Source organism: Hemiscyllium ocellatum, chromosome 19 (genome assembly GCF_020745735.1).
Source record: "Hemiscyllium ocellatum isolate sHemOce1 chromosome 19, sHemOce1.pat.X.cur, whole genome shotgun sequence".
NCBI lineage: Eukaryota > Metazoa > Chordata > Chondrichthyes > Orectolobiformes > Hemiscylliidae > Hemiscyllium > Hemiscyllium ocellatum.
Genome location: NC_083419.1, coordinates 12451750 through 12469283, shown reverse-complemented (window position 1 = coordinate 12469283; position 17534 = coordinate 12451750). Strand labels below are relative to the sequence as shown.

Sequence of the window (17534 nt, the reverse complement as noted above, 5' to 3'; positions counted from 1 at the left end):
TAACTCATCCATGCCAACCTTAGATCCTACATTAATCTAGTTCCATTTGCCAACATTAGGCCCACATACCTCTAAACCCTTCCTATTCATATGCATCCAGATGCTCTTTAAATGTTGTAATTGTACCAACTTTGGGTTTGTAGATGATGTATGGCAATAGTATAGTCAAGAAGTATTTGGAATTCATATAAGATTATAGTTTGGCAACAAATGGGACAATTCTATACATTTTAGTTTCACATCTGTCATAGGAAGAATGTGAAAAGTAGAAGTTTAACACTTTGGTACCGAGAGTAAGGGGTTACAGACAAAATGGAGGAGTTGAGTAGTTTTCTCACTGGGCCTTCGAGAATGACAAGGAATGTCTTCAAGCCTTTGCGAAGAAGGGATGAAGTGTAAATAATGATGGATTGTTTCCACAAGAGGGCACAATTTTAAAATTTGTGCAAAACTTTACAGACGGATTAAAAAATTTCTGATACACGCTCCAGACCTCATTGCAGTCTTAATTCAAACTTGGACAAAGGTAGAGGTGAGGTCTAAGTGACTGCCTGTGGCACAAAACAGCATTTAATTGATTGGCACCAAAGAAGTGGAAAAATATTGAAGTCCACGGAAATCTAAATTCTCCACTTGAAGTCATACTTAATGCAAAGGAAGATGGAAGTTAATCATCTCAGCTCCAGGACCTCTCTGCAAGACATCTTCAGGGTGGAGTACTGAGCTCAGATATCTTCAACTGCTTCATCATTGACTTTCTTCCATCATATGGTACACTTTATTGGTCAGTGCATTAAGTATAGGATTTGGGATGTTATGTTGTGGCTGTACAGGACATTGGTTAGGCCACCTGCGGAATACTGCATTCAGTTCTGGTCTCCCTGTTATAGGAAAGACATTGTGAAACTTGAAAAGGTTCAGAAACGATTTAGAAGGATGGTTTCAGGTTGGAAGGTTTGAGTTATAGGGAGAGGTTGTGCAGGCGGGGCTATTTTCCCTGGAGCACCGGAGGCTGAGGAGTGGCCTTATAGAGGTTTATAAAATCATGAGAGGCATGGATAGGGTGAATAGTCAAGGTCTTTTTCCCAGGGGAGTAGAGTCCATAACTAAAGGGATCTAAGGGGTAACCTTTTCATGCAAAGGAAGATGTGTGCATGGAATGAGCTGCCAGAGGAGGTGGTGGAAGCTGGTACAATTACAACATTTAAAGAGCATCTGGATGCATATGAATAGGAAGGGTTTAGAGGTATGTGGGCCTAATGTTGGCAAATGGAACTAGATTAATGTAGGATATATGGTTGGCATGGATGAGTTAGACTGAAGGATCTGTTTCCACGCTATATATCTCTACGAGTCTATAAAGTCAAAATTGGGGATATTAGTTTATGATTGCAGTACTCAGTTTTATTCGCAACTGCTCAGCTAATGAATTAATCTGTGTACAAATACTACAAGACCGAGACTTAACATTCAGGTTGCTAAGTGAAAACTAACATTGAGAAATGATAAAAATAACAAAGTCAAAAATGACACAACACCAGGTTATGGTCCAACAGATTTATTTGGAAGCACTAGCTTTCAGAGCACTGCCCTTACATCAGGTGGTTGTGGAGAATAAGATCATAAGACACAGACTTTATAGCTAAAGATTTCAGTGTCATGCAACTGAAATGATATATTGAACAAACCCGGATTATTGTTAATATATATTCAATATATCATTTCAGTCACATGACACTGTAATCTTTTGCTACAAATTCTGTGTCTTATGATCTTATTCTCCACAACCGCCTGATGAAAGGGCAGTGCTATGAAAGCTAGTGCTTCCAAATAAACCTGTTGGACCATAACCTGGCATTGTGAGATTTTTAACTTTGTTCACCCCAGTCCAACACTGGCTCCTCCACATCAAAAATAACAAAATAACGTGAATTACAAAGAGTTGGTTTGCAGGTGTAGCAGGTAATTAAGACTATTGTCCCTCATTGCTAGAGAGATGGAGTTAAAAATAGGGAGATTATGCTGCAGTTGTATAATGTGCTGGTGAGGCCACACCTGGAATACATTGTACAGTTTTAGTCTCCTTGCTTGCGAAAGGATGTATTGAGACTGGAGGGGGTGCAGAGGAGGTTCTCAAGGTTGATTTGGAGTTGGGAGGGTTGGCTTATGAGGAGAGATTAAGTAGACTGGGACTATACTCATTGGAATTTAGAAGAATGAGTGGGAATCTTATACAAACATATAAACGTATGGAGGGAATAGATAAGATAGAAGCAGGGAGGTTGTTTCCACGGGAAGGTGAAACTAGAACTAGCAGGCATAGCCTTAAAATAAGGGGAACGTCTTCACCCAAGGGGTTGTGAATCTGTGGAATTCCCTGCCCACTGAAGCAGTTGAAGCTACCTCAAGTCAAAGACAGATAGATTTTCGAACAGTAAAGGAATTAAGAGTTCTGTTGAGCAGTCGGGTAAGTGGAGCTGAGTCCACAAAAGGATCAGCCATGATCTTATTGAATGGCGGAGTAGGCTTGATTGGCCAGATGGCCTACCCATGCTCCTATGTTCTTATTTGTGTCACCCGAGTACCATTCGTGATCACTTCCAAGCAGGACAAATCTCTAATCATCCATCCTTGATAGGAACTACCATTGCTGAATCCTCCATAGTCAACACCTTGGGGATTACAACTGACTTGAAACAACAAGATGAGTTGGCTAGGAATTTGTAACTGATTCCTCACCACCTGCCTCCCTAGAGTCTTACCGTTGTCTATACAACACGTGTCAGGAGTATGACTGAATGATTGCCGTTTTCCTGGATGAGTGCAGCTTCCCAAATGCTCAGCAAACTTGGCATGATTCAGTGAAAAGCAAAAAAAGAAATTGCTGGTGAAAATCAGTAGGTCTTGCAGCATCCTTGGGGAGAAAGCAGTATTAATGTTTTGAGTCCGGTGTTTCTTCATCAGAATTGAGAGAAGCTAGGAAAACATGGCATTTATGCTGAAGGGGGAGGGGAGCAGATAGATGGAGATGGAGCACAGAGAGAGAGAGAGAGAGATATTAAAGTGGTAGCAGAAAAGGGGATTATTGATTGTAAAAGCTGAAAATGTGTTGCTGGAAAAGCACAGCAGGTCAGGCAGCATCCAAGAAACAGGAGATTCAGCGTTTCGGGCATGAACCCTCCTTCAGGAAGGCTCATGCCCGAAACGTCGATTCTCCTGCTCCTTGGATGCTGCCTGACCTGCTGCGCTTTTCCAGCAACACATTTTCAGCTCTGATCTCCAGCATCTGCAGTCCTCACTTTCTTCTCGAACATTATTGATTGTAAGCCAGGACACACCAGAATAAGTGATGATGGGAGCTGAGAGTATGAGAGAATGGGTAAGCTGTGCTGGAGACAAATCATGGGAGCTGGAAAAGCACAGCAGGTCAGGCAGTATCCGAGGAGCAGGAAAATCGACATTTCGGGCAGATGCTGCCTGACCTGCTGTGCTTTTCCAGCACCACTCTAATCTAGACTCTGGTTTCCAGCATCTGCAGTCCTTGTTTTTACCCTGGAGACAAACCATGTCATATGATAATAGGCCTGAGAGTGAGTGAGTGAGAGAACAGATGACTGCACTAAAAGCAGCCCCTTTCAGGACCCGACATGGGGGGGAGGGGGGCGGCATTGTGTGGAAAATATGGAAGGATGGAATCAGGCTGTAAAATTATCGAAATCAGTCTTGAGTCTAGAGGGTGCAGGATGCCCATGTGGAAAAGGTAGTGCTGTTCTTTGAGATTGCGCTGAGGTTGTCTGGAACACTGAGATGGTTGTTGTGTGGGAATGTGATGGGGTGTTTAAGTGGCAGGCATCTGGAAAAGTAAAATTAAAAAGCAATAGGTTTCATTGGCACTTCATCTTCCACTTCCCACATTCACCCCCATCACCAAAGTGGCAGTGTGCACCATCTACAAGACGCACTCTAGCAACTTGCAAAGTCTCCTTTGACAGCATCTTCCAAACCAAAGACCTCTACCTCTTCAAATTAAAAAGGCAGCTACCTGAAAATTTCACATAAGTGACACACCATCCTGTCTTGAAGTATTGTCACTTATTTTTTTGTCACCAGATTAAAATCCTGCATCTCCCTTCTGAACAGCAATGTGGGTGTATTTACAGACTGCAAACATTTAAGTGGTAATGCCATGACAGATGGATAATATATGGTCCCATTGCCAATGATGATCAGATCCTGTAAATTATGTTCATTTCAGAGTTGTAACCTTCTCTATATGTTAATTTGATCAAAATAAGTGCTTCATTTTGATATCAAGGGAACTTGGGATAAACTAAATTTACATATCATTAGGGATTTGGACAGTGACTGCTGCTTAAGATGCAACTGATCAAGGCAGGATTTGGCATAATTTAGAAACGAAGACTGGGATATGTCTGGCCAAATGTCCAAGAAACAGCAAGTAATCTAGATTTGTACATTGACGTCATTGTCACAAATTTATGCCTTTGAAGACAAAATAAAGGCAAATTCTGCTGATAATGTAGGAAAACAAACTGAAGGTTTTGGCTGGGAGATGCAGGACAATCAATCTTTGAAATGATCAGATGTCATGACTCCTCCTGGCTGCATTAATCATCTTCCCATGACATGTTGGAGAAGAATGAATGGTTAAAGAAATAACTTAACTGACTTAAACACATACAGTGGCATTTTCCCAACATCTAAACAATGTGGGCAATGCATAAATTTGGGGAAAACAACAACAACAATGAATGAGAAAGAAGATTCTTGACAGTGAAATGACAAGGTCTGATTTTCAAAGGGTAGATGAAAATTTCACCAAGTGATGTGAGTGTGAGGACCCTATTACTGTGTATTGCATCTCATTATGAGCAAATCTCTCCTCTCATTTCTGCGCAGAGAGAAACTAGAGGACATCAAACCCACCTTGAAAGTCAGAGTGGGTACCAGGTTGCAGCAGGTCACTGGCATCTTGTCTGGGCCTCCATGTTGACCAGCGTTGTCCATGGCATATCTTATGGCAAACTCTATGGACCGCATCTACCTCCAGCCTTTGCCCATCGATGTTGCCTCACCACATTGTCGTGGCCAGTACTGACTAATGTATAATAGTCAAATTATGCATGACTGCACTTTGGACATCAGAAGCACCTTACATTGCAATGCTTCTGCTGGTTGACTGTGTACAGAGAGATACACACTCTTATGCATTGGAACACAGTGCATTTCAAAGAACAGCACAGCAGAGGAGCAGGCCCTTTGACCCACCAAACCTATGCCAACACACAATGCCTTTCTAAACACAAAACTTTTTGCCTTTATGCATCCGTATCCCTCTATTCCCTGCCTATCCATAGGTCCGTCTAGATGGCTCTTAAATGGTGCTATTGTATCTGCCCCCACCACCTCCTCTGGCAGCACATTTCAGGCACTTACCACTCTCTGTGTGAAGAAACCTGTTTCTCACATCTCCTTCAAATTTGCCCCCTTTTACCTTAAACCTAAGCCCCCTATTATTGACATTTCTACCTTGGGAAAAAAGACTGACTATCCATGCCTCACATAATTTTATAAGCTTCTATCAGTTCGTTCCCTCATCCTTCAATCTTCAAGTGAAAACAAACCAAGTTTGTCCAATCTCTCCTCATACTTCATACCCTCCAAACCAGGCAACATCCTGGTAAGCTGTGTCTGTACCCTCTACATCCTTCTGGTAATTTGGTGACCAGAACCGTACACCATATTTCAAATGTGGCCTAAGTAAAGTTCTATACAGTGCAATATGACCTGTCAATTTTTAATCTCTCTGCCCTGACTGATGAAGGCAACCATGCCATTTTCCTTCTTCATTATCTTATCTACTTGTGTTGCCACTTTTAGAGAACTGTGGACCGATATGTCTAGATTCCTCTGTATGTTGATGCTACTAAGGGTTCTGCCATTTACTGTATAATTCCCTCCTGCATCACAACTCCCCAAGATGCATCACCTTGCATTTGTCCAAATTAAGTTCCATCTGCCATTTCTCCACTCAAAGATTTTAGCTTGCTTTCTCAGTGATCAGTCACTTTGCACCTACTTAGAAGTTCACAGCATTTCTGACTTGGTGCACTGCCCCTTCATTCAGTTCAGTTAGACTTAGGGCACTCCTGTCTTAGCACAGGCAGAAAGCCAAGGATCCATGCTTGCCAGCACTGAACAGACAAGGGAGGGGGATGTGGGAAGACTTACTGCTGCATGGCATCCATGTTATGCCAATGTCACATCTACACGGTGTGCCAGCACCTGACATGGACATTGAGACATGGCTGTTTGGTTGCAAAGTCTAAGGGGGAGCAATCCTTAGGTGGTGCTACACTCCGTCAAGGGTATCATCCAATCTTAGCGCAGGGGCTGACCACTGTCAGTCAGGCACTCAGTGTGATCCAATCTCTTCCAGTCCAGGGACTGGGACATGGTCAGTTCTACAGTTTAAGTACAACCAGTCAAGGGGTTGCTGTGTAATCAGTCAAGGGGGTCAGGTTTGTCCTCATGGGTCAGTCCAAGAATTGGGCTAAGGTCAGTATTGGGGGTTTGGGAAGTGAACATCAAGGCAAGGGGGGAGCCAGTACACCAGGTTGGAGGGAAGGCTGTGACTGTGAAGAGATAAGGGCCGGAGGGCAATATTACATGGAACCGCACTGTGAGAGGGGGTAGATCTTCACGAGTGACCACCATTCGAGTGGGGAGGGGCGGCGGGTATGAGGAGGGTTAGATAATGAGGTTGGGCATGGCTATATGGTAGGCCTGGAGTTCAGGAAATAATCTCGGGGATATTAAAGAATTAAAGGGTTGAATGAGAACATGGGGGTGGGAACAAAGCTGATGTAATCGATAGGGATTGCTATCCAGAATGGTAGCTACAAGAAAGAGATGGAAAGCTGCAACTTACTCTCTCAAACACAACCCAGAAACCTTCCACCAAATCTCAGCTGCACAGTGAAGCTGTAAAATGGCTGCCCACAAACTCAAAGTGGGCGGAGTCAGTGTTTTCCTGTTTTGTTTGGGGGGTGGGTCCATTGTGGGCAATGAGAGGTTCCTCATTGTTATGTGAGTCTCGTGCATTGATGTGGATTTGAAATCCTCGCCTTTACAATGCTGACCATGTCATTGATCATTAAAGATGAATCCTAGTGATCTCTGTGAAGCAGAAGTGATCACGAGTGACTCTTAAATTGTCATCGGCAGTTGACAAATTGCCAAATGCATTCCAAAGATCTCTTGTACAGGTGTACTGTGGACAGTTCTGGGTACCACATGACAGGAGAGTGTACAAGCAAAAGAGAGAGAGAGCAAGGAGTGATTTATAAGAATGGCTCTGGGAATGAGAAACCTTAGAGGGCAGATTGAAGCAGTTGGGACTGTCTTCCCAGGAATGAAGGTGGCTTAGAGGAGACTTGAAAGGAGGTTTTCTAAATCACGAGTAGAGTAAGGAGAAGCTGTTCCCTTTTTTGAAAGGAATAGAACAAAAAGACATAGATTTAGAGAGATGTGCAAAAGAACCAACTACGGAATACAGTGCCTGGAAATGTGGGTAAGGGTGGATGGGGTGAAGGAAGTGGAGTAGGCAAGTTTAATTGAGGCATTCAAAAGGCCTTTAGATGATTGTTGGAATGGAATTAACATATGGGGTATGGGATAAAAGCTGCAGATTGGCACAAGGATACAATGATTATTTGAAGAGCCAGTCCATGCACAATGGGTCAAATGGCCTCCTTCTGACCACTGAAACAAAAGAACAGTCCAGCACAGGAGTAGGCCCTTCGGCCCAACAAGCCTGTGCCACCAACTGATGCCTTTCCAAACTAAAAGCATTTTGCTTCTATGTAGGCTGTATCCCTGTATTCTGAGGAAGGGTCATTCAACCCCAAATGTTAACGCTGATTTCTCTCCACAGATGCTGCTAGATCTGCTGAACTTTTCCAGGAATTTCTGTTTTCGTTTCTGATTTACAGCATCTATAGTTCTTTTGGTTGTTATTCCCTCTGTTCCCTGCCTATTCATATTTCACTCAAGATGCCTCTTAATCATTGCTATTGCATCCATCTTCACCACCTCCTCTGGCAATACATTCCAGGCGTTTACCACCCTCTGTGTTAATAAGGAACCTGCCTCTCACATCTCCTTTAAACTGGCCGCCTTGTGCCTTAAACCTATGTCCCCTGGTAACTGACATTCCTAACATTTCTCTGATTTTGAGAGGTTCCATATTGACTGCCCATTTCAAATCTCATCCCTGGAACGATATTGTGTACCCTCTATCTTCACCATGACAAAACCCAGAAGAGGTGTGTGTGGCCGATTTCACTACTTCCTGGGATCTTTGAATGTCATATCCTGCAATGCACCTCCTAATAAGCAGACACCATCCTCAATGCCGTGAAGCCAGGCGTAGTAGTCCTGGATCTCTCAGCTTCTTATGTGACAGTGTGGCACACTGGCCAGCTTTCGAAGGTACTTTCAAACTATCTTGGGACAGTTGTTGAAACAGATAGCCCGTCTCAGACGAGGTGTGGGAGAAAGCTGGAGAAGCATGCCAGTGGATAAGCACAGTGCCAGTCCCAACCCCATTGTAATATATTGTATTCTGCACTCTGTTCTGCTACCTGATACACTTTGAATGGTACGATCTACCTGCAGAGCACGCAAAACAGTACTTTTCACTGTATCTCGGTACATTTGACAACAATAAATCAAATCAAATTGATTCATAAGCTGTCAACAACTATGGTATAGAATCAGAAAATTCCTACACTGTGGAAGTAGGCCATTTGGTCCATCAAGCCCACACTGACCCTCCGAAGAGCATCACACTCACATCCCTATTCTATCCCTGTAACCCTGCAGTTCCCAAGACTAATTCACCTAGCCTTCACATTCCTAGATGCTTTATGCAATTTAGCACGGCTAGTCTTTCTTCTTCAATGCTGATGACATCTGTTGTGTCATCTAGGCTCCATCTTTCAGCACCCCAGAGCAGAATCTTTATGTTAACAAAGATGTTGCAAAGTTGATGGGACTCCAGTAGCACATGGGAGTCTCATTCTGAACCCCTCTAAAGTCAAATGCTGTGTTTCCACCTCCACAATGCCAATGCCGGAAAAGAACTGCAGACCCACCTGGGCGGTCAGAATGTAATCCCTAACCAACATAAATGGGAGTGCCCCTAGTAAAGAATTTTATCCTTCTGGGAACATCTAAAGGAAACAGCAGTAAAGGTCAAAATGGGAAACAACTTATTAACCACCTTTGCCGGGTCTATGAGAGGCTGTGTTGCCATAGCGCTCAAACATCAGCAGTTGCCTTACCATCCTTCAAAGCAGCAAACTGTGCACTTACTGGCATTAGGAGACAGTGAGGTCTGCAGATGCTGCAGGTAGGGTTTACAGGCACAGTCTTTTCCCTGGGGTCAGGACACTAGAACTAGACGGCATAGGTTTAGGGGAGAGGGCAAAGATATAAAAGAGACCTAAGGGGCAACTTTTTCACACAGAGGGTGGTACGTGTATGGAATGAGCTGCCAGAGGATGTGGTGGAGGCTGGTACAATTGCAACACTTAAGAGGCATTTGGATGGGTAGATGAATAGGAAGGGTTTGGAGGGATATGGGCCGGGTGCTGGCAGGTGGGACTAGATTGGGTTGGGATGTCTGGTCGGCATGGACGGGTTGGACGGAAGGGTGTGTTTCCATGCTGTACATCTCTATGACTATGTGTTGCTGGAAAAGCACAGCAGGTCAGGCAGCATCCGAGGAGCAGGAGAATCAATGTTTCAGCAAAAGCCCTTCAACAGGACCTCCTGAAGGGCTTTTGCCTGAAACATTGATTCTCCTGCTCCTCGGATGCTGCCTGACCTGCTGTGCTTTTCCAGCAACACAGAGCCACAGAGATGTACAGCATGGAAACACACCCTTCCATTCAACCCGTACATGCTGACCAGATATCCCAACCCAATCTAGTCCCACCTGCCAGCACCCGGCCCATATCCCTTCAAACCCTTCCTATTCATCTACCCATCCAAATGCCTCTTAAGTGTTGGAATTGTACCAGCCTCCACCACATCCTCTGGCAGCTCATTCCATACACGCACCACCCTCTGCGTGAAAAAGTTGCCCCTTAGGTCTCTTTTATATCTTTCCCGTCTCACCCTAAACCTATGCCCTCTAGTTCTAGTCTCCCGACCCCGGGGAAAAGACTGCGCCTGTATACCCTATCGTGTTCACAATTGAACGCAACAATGCATAAGTTTCTTAACTTATTCTATGTATACCTGTAACAAAATGTAACTTTTTTTTCTTTATTTTCTCTGTTTCGTGGCTAAGATTTGTATTTAGGTATTTTTTACCTAAGATGGTGGTGTGTGTTGGTGATATTGCATCTTTTTATTGTACTCCTGTTCTTTTGTGACTTGAGTACGCGTGACAATAAACCTAATTCTAACTGGAACCTGCAAATCAACACCTTCCGCCAGCCCCTGTCCTTACCAATATCAGTCTTCCCAAACATCAAATGACCAAAACCCACATGTCCAGTTGACTCTAAAATCAAATGTTCAGTCCTCCTTCCATCTCCATGTACCGTACAAAGCAACTTTCCTGAAGACAATTCCTTTGGATCAAGGATTGGGAAACACAGGGAAATCATAGAATCTCTACAGTGCGGAATCAGGCCATTCAACCCATCAAGTCCACACCGACCCTCTGAAGAGACCACCCAGGCCCACCCTCTCCCTGCATTTCCCACAGCTAATCCACTGACCCTGCACATCTCAGGATGCTACAGGGTAATCTAGCATGACCACTCCACCTAACCTTCTCATCTTTGTACCATGGAAGGAAACAACACAGACACGGTGAGAATGTGCAAACTCTACCCAGACAGTCACCAAGGCTGGAATCAAATCCAGGTCCCTGCTGCTGTGAGACAGCAGTGCTAACCATAGAGCCACCATGTCACTTAAGAGTTTCTGATAACATATCCTAGCTATTGAATGGCAGGTTTTAAACTACACCACCAATGAAGGTGATCCTCATTAAACAGGTTTGGGACAAACCTGCGTCCCTTCCAGAGCTGGAGCCTCAGGACAAACTCCTCCTGTACTTGGAGAGAGGTAGAAAGAGAGCAGCTTACTGAGGACTATTCATTGTAAGCCCGACAAACGAGGCTGTTCTTTGGCTGAAATCCCACGCCAGAGCCTCGGACAAAAATCACAGGCTAACAATCCAGGGTGGTATGGAGGGCGGGTGGTTCTCTCGAAAGGGCCACTGCTCAGATAACACCTTCAATCCAGGTCACATTTGCACTAGGAGACCATTGAGCACATCAGGCCTGCACTATCATTCAGAACAATCGTGGCTGATCTTCAGCCCCAACTTCACTTTCCTGTCTGCTCTCTGTCTTTCAATTCCCCAAGGCAACAGAACTTGGCCTTTCCCAGCTCTTAAATGTATCGCAGGATTGTTTTGCGTTTAGGAGTCCTCAATCAGACAGCGCTTTTTTCCTGGAAAAATCCAGAGGAATTTCCCCTCTTTTGGAGATCTTCCTATGCAAACAATGACTGTTGTTTCCCCTACACTTTGACAAATTGCTTATCAAGCACCTTATGAGGTTCTGTGGTCAGGAAAGGTGCTACATAAATGCAAGTGCTTCAATGGTTGTAACATGTCTCTATTCATGATTTCGTCAAAGTTCAAAGTCAAATACAAAACCTATTCAATCGCTGTTCCAGCACACAATAAGGTTACAGGATTCTAAGGAATGAAAGAAATGTATGTGAATAAACAAATCCCAGAGAATGGAGTGATTTTCTTTATTAGAAAGATACATCTAGAACAAACCAGAAGATATACTGAAATTGGTAATGTTACATGCCAGATGTACAGTACTATACACAAAAGTGCATTGTCACAACTGATTAACAGTACATTGTCAACAACTGCATTTTGTTTAAAACGAGAGTTGTTCAATGAGTGAAAATGGAAATGCAACAGCACAGAACAAGGCTCAAGTTTCTCTAAGAGTTTAAAGGCACTTCCGCATGTACGTACTAGAGATGTACATTGACACAATGGGGTAACGGCCGACAGTGAGGAAACTATCGGGAACTAAAATGGCAGTAAAGGATCCAGAGTTTTGTCAGGTAGGTGGTCAATGGTAGTTACCACTCAGTGTGTCTGTAGCTGTTATCAGGTCCCTGTTACAAATCCACTTAAACTGCAGTTTAAAGAAGCCTAGCCTTGGACTACATATTTTCTGTGATTGCACCCAGAAAACACTTGTCAAATTGATAATTTCCATTATACACCTTTGCTAAATTCGGATCTGCTGTAAGCATTTCTCGCAATCCAGTATAATTATTATTTGAATATACAAATCCTGGTAGCAAGGCAACGTTGCAGAATCCATTTTGGCTGATGTACATTTTGTATTTTTTTAAATTAATTTAAGTGAACTCTATACTACATGTTCCTTAAAAGTACTACCACATTCTTTTAAAGACCACATGAAGTGGAAACTGTAAAATGTTACGAAAAGTTCAACATTTAGTAGATTAGATTCATGGCAGACAGAAATGACTGTGCGTCACAAGGTCATTAAACCACAGATTCCATGTATGTGCAGCTTTCAATGATTGTAGTCTCAGGGGTTATTTTTGTAAAAAGGGCTAAGAGTTAGGCAGTTGTCTGAGCTGATAGACTGTGGCACTGTTGGGTTAACGTACCAGCGCACTATGCCACAAGGTGGTATAACACTAGCACTCCTTTGGTCATCCCGAAGTTGTATTCCAGTCTCAAAGTCAGGTCAAAGAGGACCATAAAAGAGATATTCAATCTGCCAGTTGAGGGGAAGAGGTTACTATCCTCTTCCCCCCCTCCAACAGGGAGCGAGCAAGCAACAAGGGGAGGGTTGGAAATGCAGACATCAACATGCTCCCAGAAACAATGTCAAAGGGCTTTGATGTGGAAAAGGTCTCTCCTGGTGGGCAACCTGTGCTTTTGACTCAAGCTGCTCTGATAGAGCTAACCACAGAGCTCAGATCAGATAGACAACAACGCAGGGATCGCCGATCCGAAATCTATATGGAAAACAGAGAAGGTGGTCATGAGGACCAGTTTTAATGTTAAAATGACCACTTCTAACACCCCCATATTAACAAATGGGAGAGAAAACCAAAGTACCATTTTGGACCTACACGTTTGGGATGTTTTTAATCAATTCATTCAACTCATGACTAGATGGGACCCTGGTCCTCTGACTCAGAGGTGGTGACACTACCTCTGCACTATATGCTGGCTGTTGCAGACATGATGGGTTTGGCCCCTGACATGCAGGATTGACATACCCTTCCCAGAGTGTGTTCATAACCCTCCAGATGGAACAGCTAAGGTGCAGAGGGAAGAACCACACTATTCAGTTCGATATAACCAGCAGGGGTTCTGCACAGTGCAAATCTTCACCAATGCGACCGGATGCCTTAAACATTTGCGTTTAGATTTTTCTCCAGGATTTAACGAATGCATACATTTACAAACCCCACAGTTATGAATCTTAAAGCTAGTGTATGGAAGGAAAAGATCAGGATTAGTGAGCAACTTTTAACACCAGATCACTGTTGTTGGTGGGGATCTTAGCAGATGTAGGGCTTGCACTGCAATCCAAAACAGTTGTTCCAAATGGAGTAACAATCCTTATTAAAGCAGGGATTTTGCACAAGTGAGGGGCAACAGGTCACCCATTGGAAATCTTGAACAAAAGTGGCATTATTTTACCTGCACTGTGTTTGTTTTTTTAAATCGGGCGTTATTTTCAGTTCGATCATGGCTTGAGACATTTTGAAGGTTTCACCTCTTTTCCCACTTCTGACCTTCTTACAATGTACGACAGGAGGCACTGGGGAAAACTAAACAAGTCATAGTGGAGCGCTCCAGTAGCACAGCAGAAGGAGGCTCGAAGACGAACAGGAAATACTCGTGAAATGTAAACGGAGGATATCTTTTATGACCATGTAAACATGAGCTTAGCCCTGTGGCAGGGAGAAGGGAGTATTTAGTGATATGTGAGTCATCTAACTTTGGCCTTTAAGATGGTTGATTTTGAACAAGGGGGCCAATAGCTATCACTTCCAATTCTCGTTCCCATGGAAACTCACATGGCTGGCCAATCACTCCTTTAACACAACTGATCAGGTTTACACAGTGGCATCCATTCAAAACACAATAATATTTATGCCGAAGGACAATCCAACTTCCTTCTTCAGTTCCAATGCCACAGCCTGTGGTCTAACTGGAACAGAGTGGCAGTGCTTTGGAGGGTGACAATGAGAGACCACTGAAGAGTTGCAAGGTGCACAAACCACGCCCCCACCCCCCGAATCTATCAGAGTCACACAGCTGCCCGAGTACAACTACTTATTCAGAGTGGATTGTTGTGTGGAGGTCTGTCAGAGGCCAACATGACACACATTTACCCACAAAACTGCTGTTTATGAGGAGAAACCTTCATTACCAAGGGGTCACCTTGTGCCACAAGAGCCTTGGGCTCCATCTAGCAACATCAAAGTTCCAAAGAACCCATTTCAGTGGTGATTCTGGTGTTTAACCAACCCCTCCCCCCGCTCAAATTTTCTCCACGCTTGCCAGCTGGATGCCAGGCAGAGTTGCAGAGTGGAGACGGTGCAGTTGGCAATTTGGAAGGGGGGGGAGCAGCAGCCGGGAAGGTAGAGCAAGGGGAAAAGGGAAGAAAGGTTCCAGAAGGTCAGTAATGATGGACAAGGAACCCGAGCAGGCAGAGCGTCTCAAAATGGGTGGGTTGCGCTTCGGCGGGTCGGTGTGGACTTGTTGGGCCGAAGGGCCTGTTTCCACACTGTAAGTCTAATCTAATCTAAAACTGCCCAGAAATGATCAACAATATGGCGGTTGGGCAGGACCAGACAGCTTGCTCACCAAGACCAGGAAGGTATCTGGATGGGTATATGAGTAGGAAGGGTTTAGCAAATGGGACTAGATTAAGTTAGGATATCTGGTCGGCATGGACGAGTTGGACCAAAGGGTCTGTTTCCGTGTTGTACATCTCTATGACTCCAAGACAAATGGTAATTGTAGATCATGAGGAAAACATGAAAACTACAGCAAGGATACTCACACATGGTTCACTGAAGAGAATGAAAGATTTAGGGGGATATGGACAAAATGCAGGAAGTAACCTTGGGAAAGCTGGTCAGTTGGGCTGAAGGGACCACATCCATGCTGTATGACTCTCGAAGACTGGGGGTGTGTGTGTGTGTGAATTTATTCAGGGTTGGGAAGAGATGAGATGGGTGCTCACTTTTCCACTTGATTGTGGGAGAGGGGGGTCCTTTATGCTCTCAGATGTAAACTTCAAACCTTCGGCTTTGCTTGCCACACCCAGTGTTCAGTCGACAACACAGCCAGCTTTGCTGGGGAAGGCTGCAGGACTTGCAGATTTAGGTGCAGGATCCATTTCCCAAAATAAGCGCTTCACCAGGAAAGGTGGCAGCAGCTTAGGACACGGTCACCCTTTCCCACGCTTCCATTCACTTTCAGAGCAGTGCTTTCATGATGCAAACCTGGCGCTGAGGCCAAAGGAATGTTTGGCCAAAGGAATGTTGAACGGAACAGAGGGAGGGAGTGACAGGAGGAACGGCCAGGATTTTGTAGCTGGTTTTTAACAGGTAGTAAAAACCAATGCAGACTTCCACTCCCCGTTCCCCACCCCACCCCATCAGTTCTGGGCAACAAAAGAATATAAAATGCTATTACAATCCCTGCCCTTGTTTAAATAATCAGTCTTTCGAGAAGATGGGAAATCCTTCTTTTTAAGCTAACTTTCTCTCTTCTTTTCAAAATAAAGTTAACAGTTGCAGCATAAGGTTTCAAGTTGAGTTAACGTTGGTGTCAGTCCCACATATAAACAGTCCAGTTTGAAAGGGAGATCAAATCCCCTTGTTAATTTACTACTGAGACATATATTCTAACACTGAAAGAATACATCTCCAATTACAACTTTTAGAATGTCAATATCCCCTTCCTTGTCCTTTGCCGCCCAACATACATCGATCGATTCTTCAAGTCAAAAAGCAGCTTTATTTACATGGTGCAGGATTTGTCTGTGGAACTCTGGACAGCGGGCGGAGGTGCCACGGTGGGGTTGGTCTTGGGGAGCACCACTGGCTTGGGCCTGAGGGCAGGGGGTTTGAGTTGCAAGCCCATCCTGGGTGACAGGACAGGTTTGGAGGTGCCCACGGGCTCGCTGGAAGAGCTGGTGCTCCTGCGGATGACAGGGTCGACGGGTTTCAGGGCGGCAGGGGGGTGCCCACCTCGTGGGTCGCTGGCGGGGAGAGAGGCCGGCATGCTCTTCTTCTGCTCCAGGGTGTCCAGGACCACGTCGGGGGTGTGCTTCACTGTGCTCTGACGTTCCAGCTCCCGCAACTCGTTCAGCGCAGTGTTCATTGTCTCTTCAATGTCCTAGCCGGGAAGAACAGAGAGGGAGGGAGGGGGGAGACAGAGAGAGAGAGAGAGAGAGAGAGAGAGAGAGAGAGCGAGAGAAAGAGAAAGAGAAAAAAGAAAGCACTTTCTTTAAAACTCTTACAAGGGAAAATGGATTTAAAGTCAAAGACGCCTGAAAACCTGCACAGGTTTAGTCACAGAAGCCCTCTCCCTGAGCAACCAGGCCTACCTTCATTATAAGGCCCTTGGATCATTCCACAACAACAACTTACATGCACATAGCGCCTTCAATGTGTTTCACAGGACTGTTGTCAAATAGAAGTTGGCATTCAAGAGCTGAGGAGATCAAAGCTTTTTTTATTTATTCATTTTGTGGGACGTGTTCGTCGCTGACTGGGCCAGCATTTACTGCCTGTCTCTAGGTGCCTCTTGGGAAGGTGGTGGTCAGCTGCCCTTTCGAACCAGAGTTTGAGAGAGAGGTTTGAATGAGCTTCTTTAAAAGGACCATGGAGCGAGGTGGAGAGATTCACGAGGGGACTTCCAGGGTTTAACAGGCTTGAAAAATGGGAGTGATTAAATTTGGCGATCCTTAAGTGGCCAGAATAGGAAAAGCTGAGAGGCTGAGGTTACAACCAGACCCATAACGGAAAGGTTTGGAAGCTGTAACCTGCAATATCTCTTCTCTCTGACAAAGAGGAGAGAATCACTGGAGAGGTTGAAACAGTCAAGCATAACAGCCCTGATTTAGATTAAGTTCCTGACAGTACGGAAACAGGCTCGACGAGTCCACACTGACCCTCCAAGGAGTAATCCACCCATTCCCCTATATTTATCCCTGACTAATTCACCTAACACAATTTAGCTTGGCCAATTCACCTGACCTGCACATCTTTGGACTGTGGGAGGAAACCCATGCAGATACTGGGAGAATACGCAAACTCCATACAGACAGTCGACAAAGGCTGGAATCGAACCTGGATCCCTGGCGCTGAGAGGCAGCAGTGCTAAC

The 17534-nt window shown here is 44.6% G+C and overlaps 1 protein-coding gene across 2 annotated transcripts in view; it reads right to left on the bottom strand.

The window, feature by feature from the left end:
- Positions 1-11920: 11920 nt before the first annotated feature.
- srgap1a (SLIT-ROBO Rho GTPase activating protein 1a) overlaps positions 11921-17534 on the bottom strand; it is a 288344-nt gene continuing 282730 nt past the window's right edge. For both annotated transcript variants that reach the window (XM_060839652.1, XM_060839653.1), the window contains 2 exons: positions 16170-16543; positions 11921-13134 (listed from right to left, as the gene is read on the bottom strand). In XM_060839652.1, coding sequence (XP_060695635.1) covers positions 13092-13134; positions 16170-16543 — 417 coding nt within the window. In that variant the 3' untranslated portion in view covers positions 11921-13091. The remainder of the gene's footprint in view (positions 13135-16169; positions 16544-17534) is intronic.